We start from the raw sequence: 19,976 nt of genomic DNA on the forward strand, positions 1-19,976 counted from the left end.
CTCACTCCTCCATCACACGCATTCATTGGTTCAAGATATTTTGCCATCTCCACTCTTAACTTATTCCTGTCATGAAATTTTAAATTTTCTGGTATAATAAAATCAATTTCAGTAACAGGAGTTGAAGAATAGGAGTCAGGAAAATATTGATTAAGGAGTGGAGAAGATGTCACCGCATTTGGAGATTGTTCACTGGAATCGTTCACTTGAATGAGTTGATCCTGGAGTCTCATTTCTTGCACTTCAGCTTCCTTTTCAACTGCATCTTTAAATCCGTTTTCTTGAAACTCTTGCAGTTCCATGTCATTTGGCCGGACAATTGCACTCTCATCTTCTTCTAGATCAACAATGGTTTCCGAGGGCAATTCTTCCCTTTGAGAAGCCAATCGATTCACTCTGGATGTCAATAGACATAGTTGATCTGCCAGATAATTCATTGCATCCTTCATCATCTCATCCTCCATTTGTGTCTCCTGTTGGAATTGGTATGTGTTAGTAGCTATTGGTTCAACTATTTCTTCAGGATACATACCTGACATAGATGACGATTCTTGAGACTCATACTGCTGAAAATTCATTGGCCCCGTTGAATAATTATAATTGGAGTTTTCCCACCATCCTTGATCATACCCGTATGGATTAGGGTCATACCACGTTTGAGACCAGGGTGAAAAATCTCCGTAATTATTGAATGGGACACTCTGATTATCTTGATATTCGGGGCACATACCTGTTGAATGATCCCTGGCATAACAAATTTTACAAGTTGCAGCAGCCATTCTTTTTCTAATAGAGTTTACTGCCTCTGCATATGCAGACTCAGCAATAAAACTAGTCACATCGCATTTTCCGGAAAGAAAATCCAGTATTTCACCAAAATACGAAGTGTTAGAAGCCATAAAAAAAATAAGAGAAAAAAAAATGAATTAAAAATGAAAACAAGGTGAACTCAAAAAGAAACAAATTAATCTGACACCAGTCCCCGGCAACGGCGCCAAAAATTGACAGGTTGTCGAAGCCTGTGCAATAATAAATACCTGCTCAAACTAAAAGTGATTTCTGTAGATAGCGGTGAGCAGGATCGAATCCACAGGGACTGGGAGTAATTGTTTCTTTTCAAGTTCACAGTGACAAGGGGGGTGTTTTTATGCAGAAAGTGACAATCAAATAAATGCAAATAAAATCTAAGAAGCTACTAAAAATTAAATAACAAATTACCAAAATCAAATGAATGATAATTAAGGATCTAGCCAAGGAATAACTTCAGCAATGGTTCACCCAATTGATCATCGATAAGCAAAGGCAATTCCAATTATTTACTAATAAATAGGTTATAACTACTAAACAAGCGATGGCAGCCAACCCCTCCTTACTGTGTCGGTGATCAAGGTACGCCCGTTAATCACTGCTCTAATTGAGAAATAATCCTAGGTACGCCCGTAGAATTTAATTCCCCAATTGCCTTACGTATTAGAGGAGCCCTATTCTAACCAAATAACGCACTACCAGGGTTATTTTAGATTAGCCCGCGTATTCCCCTGACACAAACCTAATCATGCCAGTTGTCACTATTTTAGAGCAATTAAACAATTACGGATTTAATGCCCTAATTGACAATAGATTATCCAATCAACTAATTATCTGGATCCAAGACAATTAATTAATTAAATAATCATAAGCATAGCAATCAAGAAATATGCGAATACCAATAAATAAAAAAAAAAGATAAAATTAGATCGATCTCACAATTTTAGATGACCCAAAGCATCCGTTGTCCCTTGACTAGACAAAGGGAATTAGTTCATTTTCCGTGAACAAATCCCACAGGAAAGTGAAGAAACGATCCCAACCATTATTCTTGTTCACGAGACTTCACCTTGACCGACTGAATAAAGAAAAGCTTGGAAAACAATGATTGATTCAATTCTTCAAAGAGTCCCTGTCATGCGTGGACTGAAGCTTCCTAAGAGACAAAAGAAAGGTCAAAGCTCTCTAAGAAAGCTCCTCACCTACGTGAACTGGAGCTAAAGCTAAACACTAGTCTAACTACTACGCTACAGGACGAAAAGAGAAAAAGGTAATGCCCTCTCTCTGCAATTACAATTTGCCTGTTCTAATCCTTCGCTCTCCTGTGCGGCGGCTCCCCTTCCGGAGAGGAAGAAGAAGACTCCTGACTTCAGCCATTCGTTCCTCTTTTTAATGCTTTTGTCTTCGGCAATTACTAAAATGGGCACAAGTTTGCCTTTGCCAACAATGTCCCTGGGATAAGCTCTGTGCCTTAGACTTCTTTTCTATCAAATTGGCACTTGTTATCATATTTTCGTTCTACTCCCTGAAATATATGCCAAACACTAAAAATGAGTAGAATCCAGCAATTAATCCACATCGGGTCAGGTAATAGGGAAAATTAATAATAAAATAAATGATAAAATTACACCCTATCAAGAACCATTCAGCATCAACTCTCAATCTAAACTACAACCATGTCTATTATCCCTTAACTATGGTTGCGTAAACTTCTATAATTCTCTCAACTGATTATCTATTATAATAGTATGCAATGTTTTATCCACACATGGCATGACATTTTTTGGCTACCATAATAATATGTCTTACTTAAGGTAAAAACAAATTGTCCAACATTACCAAATTATTTAACAACACCACAGGTATAAACTCCAATGCTTTGCATGGGCCTTCTCTCTAGTAGTAATGATAATGATAATGATAATGATAATGATAAAGGACAAAGCAGCAGCTCTATACCAACCTTCTTTCGCAAATTATAAATGCTCAACAAGCCTCTTGGCAGTTGATCATATGAATTGCATGATCCCCAGTTCCAACTTTCAAGCCGTAACCGATTACAAGCAATATTTGGCTGAATAAAGCAGAGCGTTAATCAACGAATATCATCAGCACAATCTGGAAATTCTTTGCATAGATAAGACGTGCTTCATATCCACGTCTTGTTAATTAATCTATAAAGGAATTGCAGGGCTTGCTTAGTTTAGAACTCCAACCTCGCGCTACCTCACCTCTTGGTGACTCCAGCTTCGACTACATTTTATTTGTGTTCTTTTTTCAGTCTATTTTGATAAGAAAGCAGCCCCTTGAAAATAAACATAACTTAGACAGCGAAGTTTGGGATGCAAGTTGCAGCCATACTTAGGACTGGACCTTTTGCTTATAGAGACTGATGAGATATCCACCTTTCAAACATTGCTTGACATTCAGCAGGCTTGTACTCAGGAGGAATATGGCCTCCTCCCTGGTGAAAATTCAGTATGGTTGGTTCAGGTTTTTCTCAGTTTTTGCAGTTAAATTGTGCATTGAAGCAAAAGAAAATGAGAATTTCTTGCCTTTACTGTTGCAAACGTCATCTTATTTGCGTAGGTCCTCGTATAACTGCACTTCAAGAAAAATAAATCCATATGAGTTGTTTCTATTGTAGTTTTATCTCAAATTAGTAAAAGATTCATTTTGTGAACGAACCCGGCAACTTGGCCCTGTAGAATCCATTGGCGCCAATCATCTATTATGGAATAATTAAGAGATTTTATCCATGCTTGAGTTGCAAAATGTGGCACAAGCATATCATGGTCACCACTGAACCACAAAATTTTACTTTCATCAGAGAATAACAATTGACAGAATTGAAAGTTTACTCAATGGTTGCACTAAGTGCTAATATTTGAACTTGTGAAGCATAGGCATCAAACCTGTATATCAGAGATCTGTAGCCTCTAATGCTGAGGTTTGCATGGTATGGCAAACTATTTCCTATATTCCTTATATACGGGTAGCGACAGTTGCATCTTATCCATTCTCCAATACTCCCCTGCCATGTGATTTCACAAAATTACATGCACAGAGACAAGTAAACATAACATGCATATTTAGCTGCTTGTTTTCTGTTGACATACCTTCCGGACATGGAGGGCCTTTTGAACACTCTCGTCATTAGCCCAATGATAAACAAGTCTATATCCATCCATCTAAAACAAGCATAGAAACAAATCCATGATTGTTACGAGAACTCATATTAACCACAAGAGTTGCTGCAAATAATCACAATGTGTTTATGCAGGAGTTCATGTAGATATTGCTATCTTACACGACACGTAAATCGTGCAGAAAGTTCCTGAATTTTCAGCTCTCGAGTCTTCTTACAGAACACTTGAATAGTTGATCTCCTGCCAGTGAATAAATTGTTTGGCTTTGGGGAAGCATAAGGACAGTCAGGCTCCAGAATATGTCCCTCGTTAATGTTACTAAGTAACTGCACAAACGTATTGATTACATTAATTTTGAAATTGAAGACAAGTTTTTTAGTTATCCCCCTTTTCTTGGAGAGGGGGAGGGGTTTGGGAAGTTGAGTATATGTACTTGGATAGTGACTCATTTCTCAAAATAGAGAAAGCACAGAACTTGCAGAAAAGTGGTTGCTTGCCTGATTGTATGCCTGCATATTTCGCAAGCAGGGGGCATTGCTGGGATCTATGTTTCGATATTCTCCTTTACAGGAAAGCTTCAAGGACTGTGAAACAATTATCTTGGCCCATTAGAGAACTATGGAAATTATTTAGTACTGAGTACGCAAGAAAGTTCTAAAAGACCTCAGGTATTCAAAGAATAAACAACCTCATAGAGCTCATCAGAAATTAGCCCCATCCCATGAGCAAATTGGATTGCATAGTTTCCATCACCTGGAGTGGTGGAAGGATTTCCTAGTATGTATCCCTGAAGCCATTTGAGGGTTGTGACAAGTTAGCAGTGAAGCATAAATAAGAAAATACGAATATAGTGTTGAATCATGGTTGAAAGTCACGGTCGTGTGACCCGGACCGTTCCACTTCAGTATTGGCATATCGGTCGCGGTCTTGGCGAGACGCAAATTTTTGAAACATTTAGTATTCTAAAAATTGTAAAAAAATATGATAAACAAAAATAATAAAAAATTAGCAAAAATAATAAAATTTCAAGTTGACTCGGAGCGATTCGGCAGCTTCTATCCGTCTCGGAGACGTCTCGGCCGAATTTTTGGCGATCCATTATGTTGGATTCATCTCGTCCCAGTATCAGAACGAAAAGCCCCATTCCGGTGACGACTCGGCCGAGTCATCTTAGTCTCGGGTGAGTCTTTGAACCATGGTGTTGATACACCAGATTAGTAAATGAAGCGCATTTCTTAAACAATGGTCAACCTCAGTATGAAGAAAATTTGTCCAGGTATCTAGTTATCTTGCTATCCCTAGATGAAAGAGAGAAGATTATGAAAAATACAAACCTTAAGATTGATATGTGGCTCAATACCGACCTCATTTCCTGCAGAGGCACCAGAACATTAGTTTTAGAGCCATTGAATCCTTTGAGAGAATTCTTCAACATAAGCAAGTGCAAGGACATTGAACAGTGCAACTTCGAGTCATTAGGGTCCAACTCGAAAGAATAATGCTGCAAAGATAAATAAACTGTATGCAGATTCTGGAGGCACTTTCTATTTCTATTTCTCTCAAAGCTCGGTCATTAAATTGTAAACATTGACTTCAAGTGTAAGCAGGCAGTATGTCTACTAAACACGCTTGGGATATCTAAAATTTCAAAAGCATTTGCAATACCTTCAAGTCTTTTACAAAGGCTAGTAAATAACTGTTATCATCGGAATGTACTAGAGCCTAATCAATAGGAGGTGCCTACATAAAGAACCAAATTAAGGGCCTACCATCTGATATAATTTGAGTGACAATTGGTACAGTAATCCCTGAGTACGAGTCTCCACCAATATAGACTGGACTGGAAATGAACTCTGGATGATCAACCAGCCACTGTAAAGCAATCAACAGTTGAGAGGCGCTTTGCAAAAGATGAATATCATTTATCATCACTCTTTTCATGTTAATGTCATTGAGAAGTCTACATGCTTCAATACATGGATCATTAAAGCTTAGGTCAGCAGCAAGCTTTATTTTATGATCTAAATCGGTAAAGACGTAACGAATTCTCAATCACCAAAATAATGGACGCGGTTGTGAACTTCTTTTATGGATACTTATGCAGTACATAACAACATATAAACAGAGAAAATTGATATACACTTTCACTTAAAGTAAAAGATTTGCCTACAAATATGGCATTTTCCTGAGTAGTAATTAGAGGTGACATCTATAACTGGCAGTTTGGTCCAAAGGTACTGGAGTCTTGTCCAGGTCTACGTAGGCAGGGATCAAATCTCTGGTTCAGTGGCATCAAGATAAAAGTGGCAACTTTCTAGCTTTTGATCAATTGCACATGGTCTCCATGCTCCATCAAAATGATGGCTAATGATCATATAATGGTAGGCGTGTACCTTTCTAAGAAATTCGTAGGCTTGGTTACAGGCTTGTAAAACTGTGGACTGAGAAGCTTTTGCAGTCCTTGCATAAGAAAAACCACTTGCCACTGGCAAATCGACAAATATTATGCTTGCCACCTGAAAAGTAATGACACATTATGGTCAGTCTAGCATTCAACTAAACACCAGAAAATTGAACATTATCAAACACTATCAGTAGTGAACTAGTGATAGATCAGTAATCTACTGTACGATGAACTTTCTGTTTTGACTTAAGAGTCTACCCTACCAGTATATCATTGATATCTTTTGACCAAAAAGGAAGAAAGACACTCGATGATGAGTTTACCTTAGTCCAAGAATAGGGATTTAACAGCAACTTGGGCAAAGTCCCATGGTACAGCACTTGCTCGAATTTTATTGGCCCTGCAAAATCACAGGTCAATGAGGAATTGGTTGGGTTTTGGCGTGTTTCCGCTCCACTAAATACATCATTCATACAGAGAGGATTGGGTTTGAAACACTGATGGGAAAAAGGGTGGATATTGATGAAGCCAAAATCTATTGTCAGAAAAATGGTTTCTTTTGCTCTTTTCCTGGACGTACGATTGAAAACAATCCTGAATCCTGTGAAAAGGATGTTTTACTGAGTCTTGCTTGTATTCATTAATTAAAACATGTATACAAATATACGGGCCTCCCCAACTAGATATATGTCTGGTGAAACAACCAAAAGGAAGAAGAAAAAAATACAGGGGCCTAATATAGAATCGCAGAGTACATAATTTATGAAGCTAAGTTTCTGAAACTGGCAAAAAGGGATCTTTCAAGATTTCAAGCTTGTGCAAAAGTCAAAGATGAAAGGGTATGGTGGAATTATGAAGAAATCAGGAAAAGGGATTACGTATAATCCATGCTCTTAATTCACACTCCATACTTATTATCGGCGTGCACTAAATCTACCTATCTCATAAGCAAGCCCAGAGAATGAGGTGCAGCAATTGCCTCCAGTCAACCAGAGCACAAGAGGGTCTGTTTCAGGACTGGACTCTGACTTGACAAAGTAGTAGAAAAGCTGCACATCCTCTGATTCATCAACTCCTATATACCTGGTTGTACAATCTCAAAACTACTTCAATCTTTCCCAAGTTAATGCACCAGAAATTAACTTACTGTTACAAAAATATTGAGTTACCCACCCGGTTTCGAGTTCAAATGGCAGAGGTCCTTCGAATCCTGGGAGAAACTTAACAGGGGAACCAGCCGAAGCAAGGTTTGAACATAATTGCACAAGAACTAGCGGCAAAATCAGGTAGCTGAAGAGAGAGGATCGAATGAGAATGCGCAGCTTCCCAGTTGAGCAGCTTGGCCTAACATGTTCTGTCATCTCTTTACTTGGCGGAGTAACTGTAGTTTTCCAACTCCAACAATGGATATGCTTACAATTCTGCTGATGCCCGGCACTGACGCTCACTCTGGCTGTTTCTTCTCACATCTTCTTTCCATAATAAATAGATTAAAAACTGTGGCTCCTTCAGAGTCCAAACGTGCCTATTCAATTACCTAGGTAGGAGGAAGTACGAGGTGCTCTTCTCTTCTTCTTTTTTTTTTTTTCCCAGTGAATAAGACAGGTAAATTAGCTTGGACGCTTCTCGTCGGCGGACCTTGAGAAAAACGTGTCCCAGTCCCTAACGTGACCTCACTGCTTAGGTTGCTTGACAATTGACATTGTACTTTGACAGCATGCAATTGAGTTTAAACGTCGTTTTTAGCCATTGAAGAAGCACTGAACTTGTCCGGACCGAGCTGACCTGACGAGCTCGACGTGCTGATGAGAAGAGCGTGTCACAAACCTGCAAAGTGAACAAGAGAGTGATCTCGCAGGGGAGCCCCGAGGTCGTCCCCGAAGGCACTCCGACGATCAAATTAGTTTTCCGGTGAATGAGGTTCACGGGAAGTAAAATGGTCCAGAGTAATTGGCGAATAGTGAGCGTACCTTGTGCAGTGGATGTGCGTTACCATTTATACCTGCTTGTGAGTCCGACTTTCGTACGTTTCGGGACCTGCCACGAATAGTCTCAATCCCGCGCCGAGGGGATTCTCCCCGCCCTCTGCGGGATCGCTTCCCAGGGCTTCTCGGGGCCTGGGGTATGTTTGTGGGCGAGCGGGGGGGCTGGTGGGAATTACAGGGGCCGGGGGAGCTCGGCTAAGGATTTACCATCCGGATGACAAGGACGATAAAGTATCGATAAGTCTAAGACCACACATTCGCCAGAAACTAGAAAAAGCGGTAGAAACTAGCCGACACAATTGATTCATGTACGATGCGAACGTGGCATTTACACACCCGGGTGCTGTGTCAGGGACCCAAAATAGTGGAGTAATAAAAGACAGCTATTTGGGGTTGGTAAACTTCATTTGGTCCTTTGAACTCCAAAACTTTAATTCAGTCAGTCAAATTGGAAAAGTTCAATTTGGTCCTTTGAAATACTCTAGTACTATTTAGATTGCTTAATAGGAATTTGGATTTGTAATACATTAATTATTAAAATATATTTTAAATATTAGAATAATTAGTAGCTTACAAATGTAAATACTTCCTAAATAATTTTAACTACTAGATAGATTTGAGAAGATGTCAAATCATTTGTCAAATCCCTTAATTCAAACGAGTATCAATTTGGTCCCTAACATAAAATCTCAATTTGAAGCATGGAACTAAATAATTCAGGTTAGTCTCATAGAAGTGAGAAATTTTTTAAATTTGGTCTTTTAAATCTATTATGTTAAAAAATATGGGTAAATATGTCTTGTACTGACTATATATACAAACTATTGGGTCTAGATACATATCGTGCATATAAAATGTGAAACTCAAATTCAAGTTATGATGCTCTAATATATTTTGTCAGTGTAGCAATTCATCTGAAAAATATTATATCATTAAATTATAGACAATTGTTATGTTTGTCATCTTATGAAACATGTGCTCGCCTTAGTGATTTACATAATAAAAATGTATTAGTTTACTCATAGAGAATCAAATTATGACGCTACATTATTTAACTAATTCAAAATTCCAAAATATTTTGAGATAAAATTAGAAGAAAGAGTCAAGAGAGCACAATTTTTTCGTCGAAAAATAAAGGTCGGTTTGCTTATTTTTCTTACTGAAAAATAAGGACTAAAAGTAAAATTTATTGTTTAAAATTAATAGGCATACAACCTCCCATTGATTAACATCTATCTAAAAATTTTGTCATATAAACAAAAGAGTAAATTATGTCATTTATAATGCTATTTGAAACAAAAAATGGAAATAAAGTGTTACTTAAAAACATTAATGAACTAACTAAGAATATATGGTTAATTTACCAGTTGGGATGTCTGTACTAGTTGAGTACTAATTTTATTAAATTCAGTTTTATTTAGTTTTTTTTACAGTCAAATAAATTTAAAAAAGTTAAAAGTCTGTCGTGTTTGGTTAAATCGATTGATCAATAAATCGAAAACTTATTTAGTTCATTTATCGATCTTGATGCAAAAATATTGAGTTGAAGCGAATTAGTAGTTCAATTTTATATTTCTCATCTCGTGGTTATGCTTGTATTAGAAACCTCTAAAACATATCAAATCCTTTCCTTACTTTGTTATATTTTCTTTTTTATTATTGTTTCCTTTTGTTCTTCACAAAACTCCCTAATCTCGGCCAATTTAGTTTAGGTGCTGAATTACTTTAATTTTTCTTTGCCTTTACCTCCAATTTTTACAAGTTTGTGCTCTCACTCATATAAACAAAACACTCCGTGAGAATTTTTATAATATTCCAATTCATTTTTTAACATTTTTTAGTATAAATAGGAGGGATCGAATCCAAAACCTTTCACTTACACTCTCTTCTCCAAACCAATTAGCTATAAATATATATGTTGAACTAATTGACAGACTCGTACACTTAAGTAACTAAAGTAGATATGATTTTTAAATGCTGCTAAAATTTGATTTTTAAAGAGATGGATAAAGGAAAAAAGGAAATAAGTTGCGTGGAGACAAAATGAAAATTTAGTGGAGAGAAAATGCATTGGAAAAAAAAAAAGTAAAGCGGGTAGAAATAAAATGGATATGCAACAAAAAAGAAAAAGAAATGGAAGAATGAAAAATGAGTCAAGAGTACAGAATATTTACTATAGATCAAGAAGAGTATTTGATCAAAAAACTTGAAACGAGGCCAAACTTGAAACGAGCGTTATGATAACGAAACGAAACTGTTTTGACCTGATATAACAGGTAAAAACACTTTTAGCGACCATTTGATTACCTGTTGTACTGGTCATCTAAATAAAATAGTACCTAAAAATATGGTTAGTAAGTTTTACATTAAAAATAGTAAATTAACTCAAGAAATTAGTAACTTTTATGTCTCAAAAAGTAAATTTGAAGAAATATGGAACTTACTTTTTTTTTTTTAGGTAAATAACTACTCTATATCTAAAACTTACTTTTTGGAGAGTAAGTTTAGTTCAAATAATAGTAAGTTTTTATAGACTAATAGTAAATATTGTTGATAGAATAGTAAATTTAGTTAATCATCAAAACTTACTAGTTTATGGCATAAATTTACTATTTTACTTAAAGAAACTTATATGGAACAAGTATTAGGAAGTTTATTTGAAATAATGCTAAGATTTTTTATTAATAATTGAAACTTAATATTATAGTTAGTAATTACTCGTAATGTAAATGTATGATACACAATTGTACGTATCATTTATAAATGTTATATGTTTTAAGCATTTTAAATAAACTATGAAAACTTTTTTTTTGCATATGACCTTATAAAATATGTAAGAATAATTTGTCATATTATAAATTTTGAATTATTTTTGAATTTGTGAAAGGTTAAAAAGTTTGGATGACAGTAAAAAAAAATCTTTCGAGTTATATATAGAATTGCACTTATCTATACATCACAATTTCCATATATGGACACCGATGAATATAATAAAATGGTACGCAATTTTCATATATTAATGCCTATGAATTTAATAAAATGGTAAAATCTTAATAAATTTATTTTCTGGGTCACAAGTATAAAAATTAAAGTTGTATTAACATAGCATAATCTTTGAAAATTATAGTAAAATTACCCATATGTTAAGTTCTGTGACTTTCAAACATACTTTGTGTCATTTACATTATGGATTTGTATCCATATGTTTTCTATCAAACTTTTTTTTTATTGGCAAATGGTAAGTAAATTATTATAAAAGGGCATTTTATAATAATCATAATTTTTAATAGATGAATTTTATGTAAACTGTTAAAATTATGAATTCACAAACGACTAAATCTGACTACTTTATGGCACATATTAGTCTAAATGACTAAAAAATTACTGTAATAATGTGCACGTTGATTGTTGAATTGAAATTTCCTTTATTACTAGTACAAGTTCTTCTAATCAAAGCAAAATAAAATCAAATATCTTTTCCTTTTGTATGTAGTAGTTATGCTTAATAGAAAATAATTAAACCATTTTTATAATACATAATTTCTCCTAAAATTTGTAACATTAACATGACCTCTAACCTTGACATCGTTATTTAATTTACCTTCTAAATTTAATTTAATTTTCTTATATTAATTGTTATACTAATTTTATCATTTTTGTTATTATATTATTTCTCATTTTGTTTAGGCTTTTACTCTTATTATTTCTTGTGTCTCAAATGTAAATTTATTAAAACTTTATCATCTTATTGTATTCATAGGTGTTAATTTATAAAAATTTTGATACATAAACAAGTAATATTCTATATATAACTAGGAAGATTTGTTGTTATTATTATCCAAACTTTCAAACTTTTCAAAAATTGAAAATAATTAAAAACTTATAATAGGACAAAATTTTATTACATATTTTACGAGATTATGTGAAAAGTCAAACTTTTTTCCATAGTATTTTAAAATATGTAAATAAATTTTTTTTAAATGATAACTATAATCTTGTATTATACAGGTATATTATGAGTATTTACTAACTAAGGTACTAAAAATTAATCATTAATAAAACATCTTATCGTTATTTCAAATAAATTCCCTAACACTAGTTTGAAATATGTTTTAAAGTAAAATAGTACATGTGTCTCATAAATCAGTAAGTTTTGATTATTAATCATTTTTACCATGTTATCAGTAAGAATTACTATTTATGTATTAAAACTTACTATTACTTGAATTAAACTTACACTATAAAAAGTAAGTTTGGGATATAAAGTAGTAATTTATTTATTTAGAAAGTAAGTTTAATGTTTATTCCAATTTACATTTTGAAGTATAAAAGTTACTAATTTATTACTGTTAACTTACTATTTTAGATGAAAAACTTACTTTTTTATTTTTAAGTATTATCCTATTTAGGTGGATAGGCCTATCAAATAATCAAATGGCCGCTAAAAGTAAATAAAAAATAAATTAAAAATGGTCATATAAGTGTTATCCTATTTATGTTTCAAAAAGTAAATCGAAATAAAAATGAATGAAAGTTACTTTTTTTAAAAATTAAATTACTACTCTACATTCGAAACTTAGTTTTGTGGGGAGTAAGTTTAGTTCAAGTAATAGTAAGTTTTTATAGATTAATAGTAAATCTTGTTGAAAGAATAGTAAATTTGGTTAATCATCAAAACTTACTAGTTTGTGGCATAAATTTACTAGTTTGTTGATTTGAAATTTGCACCAAAGTCACTATTTCGTTATTACTACCACAAGTTTTTTCTAATCAAAGTAAAACAAAGTCAAATATCTTTTCCTTTTGTATGCAGTATTTATGTTTAGTACAAAATTAGTAAACCATGATTACATTTCATAATTTGTAATGAAATTAGTAACATTTTCTAAATTAATTGGAACAATTTGTAAAATATATTATTTTTTTACCAATATAGTTAGGGGTGGCAATCGAGTCCAAATCGTATTGGTGTGTCGGGTTGAGATCGGGTATAATAGAAAACCCGCTGATCCGAACTTAACCTGCCAACCCGAAATGGGTCTAGTTAAAGGGAACAGTGATCCATCCACCTCTTTTCGGCGGGATTGGAAAGTTGACCTGCTTGGTTCTTCTGTGTCCATGGATGCAGGAATTAACTGTTAATATGAGGCAGGTGCCTAGCTAAAAGTTTGTCCCATTATTCCTAATTGGCAGATTGTCATTAAATAGAAAGGCAGATTGTCGTTTAGGAGTAAAAACTTCTAATGCTCGCAGAAATAAATAAGAGTACGTGCTCCTACAACAGAATGTATGTTACACCGCCATTAATGTGGTAAGGGCATCCTCCTGAACTTAAATCACAATTAGAAACGAACCATATGCTTGGTTTCAAACTCAAAAACTCATTTCGAAAGCTCCAGAGTTTCGAAAATCCTGCTTTATGGATACAAGCAAATCACATAAACGCACAGGTACTTGGTTAACACAGCAAAAAACTCCACGGGAAAGTTCATGTCGTGCTTATTTCTTAGAAGGAAATTGCAGACTATTAGTATAGCATAGCAGTCACAACACTTCCACAACACATCTTCAAGTTTTCTGAGATCTATCCAGTTTAAAGCCTAAAAACCGTGTGCTGAGTATTGTATAACATGGAGTATTTGAGTTGCTTTTCGAGTTCTGCTCATCAAGTAAGCCAGTCCAATTTGAAGTAAACAACCAAATCTACATGCACAAGACATTTGATATGAAATTGGTATTTCAAAATAGGAGAAAACAGCTCATTTTGAGCATCAGAATGAATCTACTCACCTATTTATTTAGTACTTGGAATAAACAAAGGTCCATCTAATTCAAATTGGCCAACAAGTCACTAGAAAATAGGATTTCACCTCCTTACATTGAAATACAATGTTGGATTTAAAGTTTCCATGCAACGTGTTCTTCCACCTAAGGCCTATAATATCGGAATTTCAGCCTAATTATAATGAACCGCACTTGCAGCAACTAGATTAATCTGAAAGAAGCAACAGCCGGTAGAGAATCAGAGCATATCATCATAAGGAAAATCAATCATTTGATGCTTGCATCGGCTTATGTCTCTATTGCTTGTCCAGGTTCATGCATGTAGTTTGAATGTTTAACCACTAACAAAAATAGCAACCTGAGATTTAATATCATTTACTAGCTTTTAATAATTGATACTTACGCATCAAAATTAAGCTGGCAGGACACTAGATATAGCTATCTAAGCATGACAAGATTACATGGCCAAGAACTGAATTTAGAGCACAAAGACTTTGGCTTCAGAAATCTGAAGCAATCAAAAGGCTAGTAACTTGATTTGAGAATTTGATCACCAGCATCAAGGGCTCTGATATCACTATCAAAAGCTTCAGTTTGGATTGAAATTTCTGGTTTACAAACCCAAGAGCACTTGGATGCTAACAATATCTGAAATTTAATCACCAAACTTTTTTCCAAGCAAGCTGAAATTATTCACATTAAAACAAGTAAACACCAGAAATTGCAAACTAAGGAGATTATGTTCAGATTTACAATCAAAACGCATTAAACTATCTTCGAAGAAACTAAAATCATCCTAAAAGCTTTGAGCAAAGACGTGCAAAAACATTTGTACTCTCTCAAGAATAAAATTCCTTAATGGTCTTGGCTGAAATCTGGTTCATTCACTACAAAACCATCACAAGATTTGTATTAAAAAAAAAGCCACAACAACACATAATCATAGCAAATAAATAACATAAAACTTAGGCGTGAAGAAGGAAAAATGTACCTGAATACTTTTCGTCTCCTAACAAGCTAGTGTTTTGTACATGACTTTGGATTAATGAAGGATTGCATGCCCACATTAATGCCTATACAAATGCAAATAGAGCACCATTATATTTCATGCCTTCACACAAAAATAAATAAAAGCAAGCTATACATTACCTGACCAGGAGGAATGATCTGAAACCAATTACTATCCATTAATTCCTTATTGCTTCCATGCTGTGAATCTGATTGCAATAGGCCATCGGATGATCCTATCAGATTCAAATTTACATTCTCAACATGATTGGGTGCCCCAACATGATCATAATTGTGAGTTTCATATGCATCTGTGCACACCTTAGTACTTTTTCGTCTATCATGTCCAAATGACCTGCGGGAAAAAAATTGCCAAGCACAATCCATAAACAAAAAGATTGAATTTATTCATATACTCCTTTAGTATTTGAAATATCATCTCCCTTTTAGTGATCCCTCTTATTTTTGAAATCTTAACTGCTTACATTTGGAAACTGTTCTATGAATTTTCTCTCCTTTCCTGACTGAAGAAGAGGGAAGATGTGATTCTACAAAATCTACATGTATCATAGGATGGTAATAAGAATTGCTTCTGCAACACAGATTTACAAGAGTAATAATGGCCAAATTTCCGTGGCATTGTAGACGTTACAATGGAGTAAAAAATTCAAGAGGCTGATAATAAATTTCCATAGATGGCCAAATTTCCGTGGCATTGCAGACGTTAACATGGAGTAAAAAATTCAAGAGGCTGATAATAAATTTCCATAGAAACAACATATTCACAACAATGATTCTAGATCAGTTCAGTTCAATAACATTTGCTCCATCAAGCGTATCAACTTAGAATTCCAAAACGGGAGAAATCTCTCTTGCCTGAAGAATTCAAGTTATAAAGCTCATGTTGAGTTACTAATACATTAGTAATTCTCACCCGCACAAAGTAGCAATCACAACATACAAATTTCTCTTTGACATTTCACCAAACATCTTACATGCATTCACAAATTAATTACATTTAACTTAAACGCCTGGTCTCAAGTCCTTTCCTAGATGTTTCACATGGCTATTAAGCATATTTTACCCGTAGACAATCAAAACTACAACCATTTCCTCGATGTTTCAACGGACATTTTCGGCCCCAAAATTGCAATAAAATCTTCAAATTCTCAGCCTTGATTTCCCAAGAAAATCTTGACAAACAAAACAAATGAAATATAAATAAATTACAGCAATATAATCAAACGATTTCAAGAGAACATGATGATCTAACTTCGTCACTGCTATTTTTCATATGCTCTTTGGCTGGCTACCACCGTCGCTAACCCTTTTGTTGTGTCTGCATATGGCAGCACTCAAACCCAACCGAACAATGAGAAAGGATAGAGGGAAAGTGTGAACTAAAGATGAAAATTTTGAAGTGAGAAGATTTATTCAATTGTAACAAAGAGAAAGTGTGGACCAAAGTGGAAACCATTGCCTAGGAATTCAATCGTATCATTGGAACTGAGAACTGAATAAGAAGAAGGTAGATGACTTTAAAGAGAAAGGTGATACCCAAAACCGTTTTCAGGAACCCAAACTGTTTTTTTTACTTAAATATGTACATTTTTTACTTTTAGTATTAGTAAGTTTAATTTAAACATAAGTAAATTTTGTCAAATAATAAGTAAATTAAATTACTCAAGGTCTAAATTTCTGTTTCTGACTAAAACTTATCTTTCAGGCATATACTTACTAGTTTTAATTAAAAACTTACTAAAGTTAATATTAATTATTTTACTATAATATTTTAAAAGTCGCTAAAAGATTTGATCTGTCACTAAAGGTAATAGAAACCTATAATAGCAGGTTTCCCTAATATCGTTACCATAACTATAGGCACTGTAGCACTGTCCATAAAATTCCTGCAGAAAAAAGAAACCCTACAACTACAACTAGCCTTTTGCCCTTTCATTTTAAAGTTACGGTTGCCACATAAATTAAATTCTTATTCTCTCTCTCTCTTATTTTTTTCTCCTACTTTCTTTCTCATGCATCTTACACAACTATCTAATACATCTCGAATTCTCATTATTATGAAAATAATTCCTATCTTTTTTTTCTTTTTTTTTTGTAAGTATTATTGAATTGAAATTGCCAAATGTCAAGTTATCGGATCAAATTTGTTGTCAAACTAAATGAAGGTGAAAAGTATGGTAGTGATATAGAGCATAGACAAGAAAATAAAAGTGATAGTTAAAATGGAAACCTAGATTGAGAAAGGTTATGTTATTATGCCAATTATGTAAAAAAAAAATTTTGGGATAAAAATTGCAATCCGATTTACCTAGAGACATGGGATATGGTCTCTAGTATTGCTTTTAGTTGCTCCGTATTGGTATTTTTGGTGGGTTAGATTATTTTAGCATCAACATGGTTGCAGCCATTTAGATTGAGTTTAGATAGTGATATTGGTCAACTTAAACATTAAATTTAGACAAAAAAAATTGAGGCTAAAGATTAGGTTGAATACAAATTTTAATTGTCACAGTTGATTTGCATGGGAAGCTTTGGAGCAGCAATGGTAGGTTTGTCAAAATTGTGAGAATGTGGGGATTAAGTTAGTGTGTTTTCTCCCTTCTAAGTAACAAAGAGGTATTTTAGAATTTTGAAGAACAAATTTAGCATATTGAGTCTATATTGTTACTGAAATACTAATCATAAGGGAGGTAGGTGTAATTTTTTAAACTAGAGAGGAGTTTTCTGCAATAATCAAAAACTTCATGGGAGGTTTCTAAAATTATCCCTAATAGTTTGTTTGGATAGTGTATTATTTGAAATATTATTTGGAATAATTACTGTAGCACTTTTTGTGATGTGATGTATGTAAGATAAAAAGTAGTTGGGAATATAAAAAGGTAGGTTGGGAAATGTGTTTGTGATGCAAGCGAAATATTATTTGAGATAATTTTGGTATCCAAACACTAAAAACAGTGGCTTCTTCAAAGTCCAAATGCGCCTATCCTAGGGATGCAAACGAGTTGAATTGAGTCAATTTTCGCCCTAATTGAGGTAAGTCTCAACATAATTTTACGAAATTCGAAATCGAGCTCGAACTCGACGAGTTCAAAGTATCAAATTCGAGCTCAATAATTATTATTTTATTTTTTAAAAATGAATAAAATAATAATTTTTTAATAAATAATGAAATATTAAGGATATATATGTCATTTTACTATTAAAATAAAATATATATATATAAATGTAATCGAATTCGAACCGACTCACGAGCTAACGAATTTAGTATTTTTGAATTCGATTTCGAATTCGAGTTTGATTTGGTCAACTCAAATTCGATTAGAACTCATGTTGCCGAACTCGTACTCGAGCCACTAACAATTAGTTCACAAGCGATTCGATTCGTTTGCAACCCTAACTTGTACAATTACCTACTTAGCAGTGATTCCTCTAGAATCCAAATGTGCCTCCTTACAATGTGCTCTTGTCTTCCCTTTTTTTCCTGTGAAATAAGACAGGTAAATTAGCTTGGATGCTTCTCGTTGGCGGACCTTAAGAAAAACGGATCCCAATTCCTAACATGACCTCACTGCTTATATTGCTTGACGATTGACATGGTACTTTTGGGAGCATGCAATTGAACTTAAACGTAGTTTGGCCTTCATTTGCCACGCTAAACAAAGATGTGTTAAAAGTCAACATTTTTATAATACTTTTTTTTTTTTTCTGACGGAGTGGGTGTTCGAGTCAATCCTTATGGAGCCCGACTAATCCCACTCCGATTCGAGAGGAGAGGCCCCATCCCCCCGAACACGGTAACCACGGGACTCGAACCCTTGCGGGCACTGAACACCAGTTCCTAAGGAGGTTTGTTGAGACCAACCGAGCTGACCATGAGGAGCTTGTAATACACTATTGTCATTTGTCATTTCTTGCCTTCATTGTTGCAAATGTCACATCTTATTCACGCAAGTCCTTGCATAACCGCACGTGGGAAAACAAGAATAAATCCAACAGAGTTTCTGTTAAGTTATATCTCAAGCCAATAGTAATTAACAGAATGTATTATATTTGAACGAACCCAGCAACTCGGCCTCGAAGCATCCATGGTCTCCAATCATCAACAATTGAGTAATTTATAGATCTTATCCACGCTTGAGTTGCAAGGTACGGTGCAAGCATGCCATGGTCACCACTGAATTGCAAGATATTGTACTTTCAATACATATAATTGCCTTGAATACGTATAAAGATTAAGATTACTAATGTTGTGTATGGCAGGCCATAGTTGCACCAGATCCAATCTTAAATACTCCCGTCATGAAATTTAGACAAAATACAAAGGAACACATAAAAATAAGTTGCATATACAAAGGCACGCACCAAAAAACATCATCCTTTTGCATTAGCTGTTTTTGAAAGTATTTTTAAAATATTTTATTATAACAGAATATATAAAAAGTTTTTATTGTAGATATCTTTTGTAGCGTTTTTGAAAATATATTTCGAATAACTTTTAAAAAAATAAATTACTTTTAAAAATTAATACTGCCACTTACAACAACCACCACCCCTACTCACCATAACCACCACCCCCTCCCTCCTTTCTTCTCCCCTTCTCTCTTCTTCCTCCTCTTCCCTTTTCCGAGGAAGAGGAAAGGGGAAGAGAAGAGGAGAAGGGAGAGGGAGGAGGAAGAGAGAAAGAGAGGGAGAAGGAAGAGGAGAGGGAGAGGGAGGAGAAAGAAAAAGGGCGGGGATGGTGGTGGTGGATGGTAATTGCTATCGATTTTTGAAGTTCAGGATATCACATAATATGGAATTAGGTAAAACTGTAAAGTC

At 34.3% G+C, this 19,976-nt stretch overlaps 1 protein-coding gene across 1 annotated transcript; it reads right to left on the bottom strand.

Annotated features, from left to right (window-relative positions):
• Positions 1-2,731: 2,731 nt before the first annotated feature.
• On the bottom strand, positions 2,732-7,928 carry LOC113748969 (serine carboxypeptidase-like 7). The gene is made up of 14 exons (XM_027292580.1): positions 7,534-7,928; positions 7,298-7,443; positions 6,684-6,760; positions 6,350-6,472; positions 5,726-5,828; positions 5,291-5,328; positions 4,645-4,743; positions 4,454-4,540; positions 4,118-4,282; positions 3,927-3,998; positions 3,723-3,841; positions 3,496-3,609; positions 3,363-3,408; positions 2,732-3,271 (listed from the first exon to the last, which is right to left on the bottom strand). The coding sequence occupies exons 1-14, from the start codon at positions 7,719-7,721 to the stop codon at positions 3,188-3,190; spliced, it is 1,461 nt and encodes a 486-aa protein (XP_027148381.1). The 5' UTR covers positions 7,722-7,928; the 3' UTR covers positions 2,732-3,187.
• Between the last annotated feature and the right edge of the window lie 12,048 nt (positions 7,929-19,976).

Source organism: Coffea eugenioides, chromosome 10, assembly GCF_003713205.1.
Source record: "Coffea eugenioides isolate CCC68of chromosome 10, Ceug_1.0, whole genome shotgun sequence".
Taxonomy (NCBI): Eukaryota; Viridiplantae; Streptophyta; class Magnoliopsida; order Gentianales; family Rubiaceae; genus Coffea; species Coffea eugenioides.

Bases quoted from the DNA above. Each gene is read 5' to 3' on its own strand.
- LOC113748969 (XM_027292580.1), bottom strand. From the start codon at position 7,721: ATGACAGAACATGTTAGGCCAAGCTGCTCAACTGGGAAGCTGCGCATT. The intron at 7,444-7,533 runs GTGGGTAACTCA...TTGTACAACCAG, and splicing joins CCATTTGAACTCGAAACCGG to GTATATAGGAGTTGATGAAT. The intron at 5,829-6,349 runs GTACACGCCTAC...ATTGCTTTACAG, and splicing joins CCTACGAATTTCTTAGAAAG to TGGCTGGTTGATCATCCAGA.